The 2987-nt window shown below is 40.2% G+C and overlaps 1 protein-coding gene across 1 annotated transcript; it reads left to right on the forward strand.

The window, feature by feature from the left end:
* Positions 1-545: 545 nt before the first annotated feature.
* LOC111673394 (uncharacterized) lies at positions 546-2926 on the forward strand (the record flags this gene model as incomplete). Its single annotated transcript, XM_023431190.2, has 3 exons — positions 546-733; positions 867-1087; positions 2793-2926. Coding segments are annotated over 3 exons (543 nt in total), but the record flags the coding sequence as incomplete, so codon positions are not given.
* Positions 2927-2987: the final 61 nt, after the last annotated feature.

Genomic DNA, 2987 nt, shown 5'->3' on the forward strand with positions numbered 1-2987 from the left:
TGAGTTAAATGGTTAATTTGTCATAATATGTGTTTTGTGTATTTCCTACTGGATTTTCTTGTGATTCTGTCTAAAAATAAGGATAATTCATTTGTGTAGACGAATGGTTCCCAAATAAACACTGGGAATGAGAGAATCATAAATGCAATATGTTATAAAAATAAATACAGTATTTCTGCTACATAACATGATATTTACCTTTTATGATGTTTATCAGTTTTATTTGCATGGTTCTTCCATAGCACTGTCTGAATACGTTCACCTCTTTGGAGCCTCTAAAATAATTTCAATGATGCAATCTGAGAAGGACAAATCACAGTTTGGTTTAAGTGCTTACTATTTATGTCCACATTAAGGTCATAAGCTGTGATGAGTAATCACAAGTAACCCTAGCTGTTGTGGAGTGATCCCTTTTTGATATCAATACAACCCAGTCACATATTTTACAACTGTTTTGCTTATTACGCAATGATATTTAAATTGACATTGAGATTTTGCATTAGACAGAACTGTTTCTGGGAATTGGTTTCGAGCTCTTGAAATAGTCCAACTTCAGAGATAGTCAAGAATTCCTTTTCCACTTCTATCCCTTTTCTTTGGAACTACAGAAGGACAAGCAGTTAACGCCTGGTGGGCAACGTCCCGCCTCCCCATCCACCCCCCTGGGACGCAACCGCTCACCATCCCCAGCCCCCAATCCAGCTCCAAAGAGGACCCCCTCCCCAGCAGCCAAGTAAGAATACAAGCCCTCAGCTTTAGTGATTTAATGGTATTTTACTTCATTTTTTGAGGGATTGGATGGAGGCTTTCTTTTTTATTTAATTGTAGAACACAAAAGGGCATAACTCACACTTTTATTCTTACAGGCAAAGTTCCAAGTCACGCCCACCCTCACCTGGTGCAATGAAACAACGTCCCCCATCCCCCCAGCCTGCATCAACCAAACCCCCACCCATCCAGAAACAGGCTCTCACTCCAACAGGGCCCCCTACTTTGCGAAAGAGAGACTCCAAGTCTAAGGAACTGTGTCCTGTCCAGGCTGTGGCTGCACAGCCCTCTGACAGCAGCAAGTCCAAAGAGAAAGATGGTGAGCAATTCTCTATCTCAATAAAGCATTTAACAGTATGTATGTGTGAGTGTAAGCTGTTTCATATTTGTACAAAACATATGACTTAGGCAGACTTAACAACCACAGTCAACTGACAGATTGTAATTAGTCAGTACCAATATTTGCCAAGCGTGATATTCTGTTATTCTGGCAACCAGGATGTTTGCACTGGTGCATCCAGACGTGGTGTCATTTTCTGGGAGCACAGTGACCCAGCAGGACAACCTGAAATCTTTTTCATCTGAAATAAATGAAAATCACTGAAGTTCTTAGCCATGCAGGTCCAAACTTACTGTCACAAAAAATATTTAATTAATTTAATTGTTAATTGTTAGAATTTACTGAGGCACCTCTTATGAATAACTGGCTGTCCCTTAATCTGATGTAAGTCATACTACTACTACACAAAAGCTTCTTGCTCTTCACCCATCACTTATTATTTGTCCAGACACCTGTTCCATTTACACTTGATATATGCTGATTGGAGCGCAAAAGGAAGTAAAAGGAGGAAATCAAATTGCAAGAGCTCTTGGATCCAAAAGAAATTGCAGAGGGAGAGTTTGCGCATTGATAACCTGTTAAATTTGCAGAACACAAAACAGAAGTTCCCTGGTTGAACCAAACCAAACAGAAAAGATATAAGAATATCGTTGTCATTTTATTTTCAACATTATTATCTATGTTTCATAATGTTAGGTAACATGGCCACTTGCTTACACTTGCTTATTAAACCGTGATCAGTCGGTTTGGTTTTAGAGCCTTATCATCTGTTTTAATAGACTGACCCTAAACCGTATTGTGTGGGTGGGTGGGTGTGTGTGTGCGTGTGTGGTTATGTCCAGCAAACTGACGTGGCAGAGGCTCAGTTTACAATAAAATCTCAGTGGAGCAGGAGACCTATTAAGTCCCAGCTGGAGTCACATCCTGTTACAGATCTGAGGTTGTTGCTGCTGCCACCTCATGGAGATAATTATGCTCTGCAAGATAAAATTGCTTAGTAATGGTTTGATACTAAATGCCAAAGACTGTCTCCCAGTATTCATTAGAATTGTGTAAAAACAAAAGTGTTGTGGAAGACACAAATGATAAATTAATTTCCATTCCTGGCTTTATTAGTATATACCCTTTTCATTTGCATCACATACATTTTAACATGCAAGTGTGAGGGTGGGTGATATGGATAAAGTGCTCTGTCACAGTAGATGTAATTGTCATCAATCATCATCAAATGCAAAAGTCATATGAAAATCTTGCTATAAACCAGCCCTGTGTCTTCTATAACCTCATAAACTTAGATATTAAAGGGATAAATGCTATGATAGTAATGGTAGGGCAGAATCTCTGAGGGTAGACAAATTGGCATAATCATCCTATCGCCCAATCCTAATGTGTATTCCCACCTGACATTATTTGAGAGTTCTCTGAAAGAGCACAGAGATTGTCATGTGAAAGTTACACAACTCAGTATCTGGCTACTCTCTTGTTTTTTCTTGCTGCTGCCTTTCTCTCTCACAGTTAGCCTCCTCCATCAATCAGGCTTTCCCTGTTCTCTCAATCATCAGTCATCCTCCAGTCCCTCAGCATCTACATGCTTTGGCCTCAGGTCAGCACTACAATGAGAAATGGACGACAAGAGTGACAAAGTGCTAAACGTATCTTCCATATTTGTCTCTCCACCTGTCAGACTCTAAGGCCGCGTCAGGCACCAACTCGGCTGCTGAGGCAGCCAAGATCCTGGCAGAGAATCGCAGACTGATGCGAGAGCAGAAGGAAAAAGAGGAGCAGCTCAGGGTACAGAGAGAGGAAGAGGAAAGGTGAGGATTTTGAATTATTCATTTTGGTTATAATAAGGATGCAGCAGTTATGATAACATAGTTAT

The sequence above is a fragment of the Seriola lalandi genome, unplaced genomic scaffold (genome assembly GCF_002814215.2).
Source record: "Seriola lalandi dorsalis isolate HSWRI2012SDOR001 ecotype SW California unplaced genomic scaffold, Sedor1 jcf7180001963278, whole genome shotgun sequence".
Taxonomy (NCBI): domain Eukaryota; kingdom Metazoa; phylum Chordata; class Actinopteri; order Carangiformes; family Carangidae; genus Seriola; species Seriola lalandi.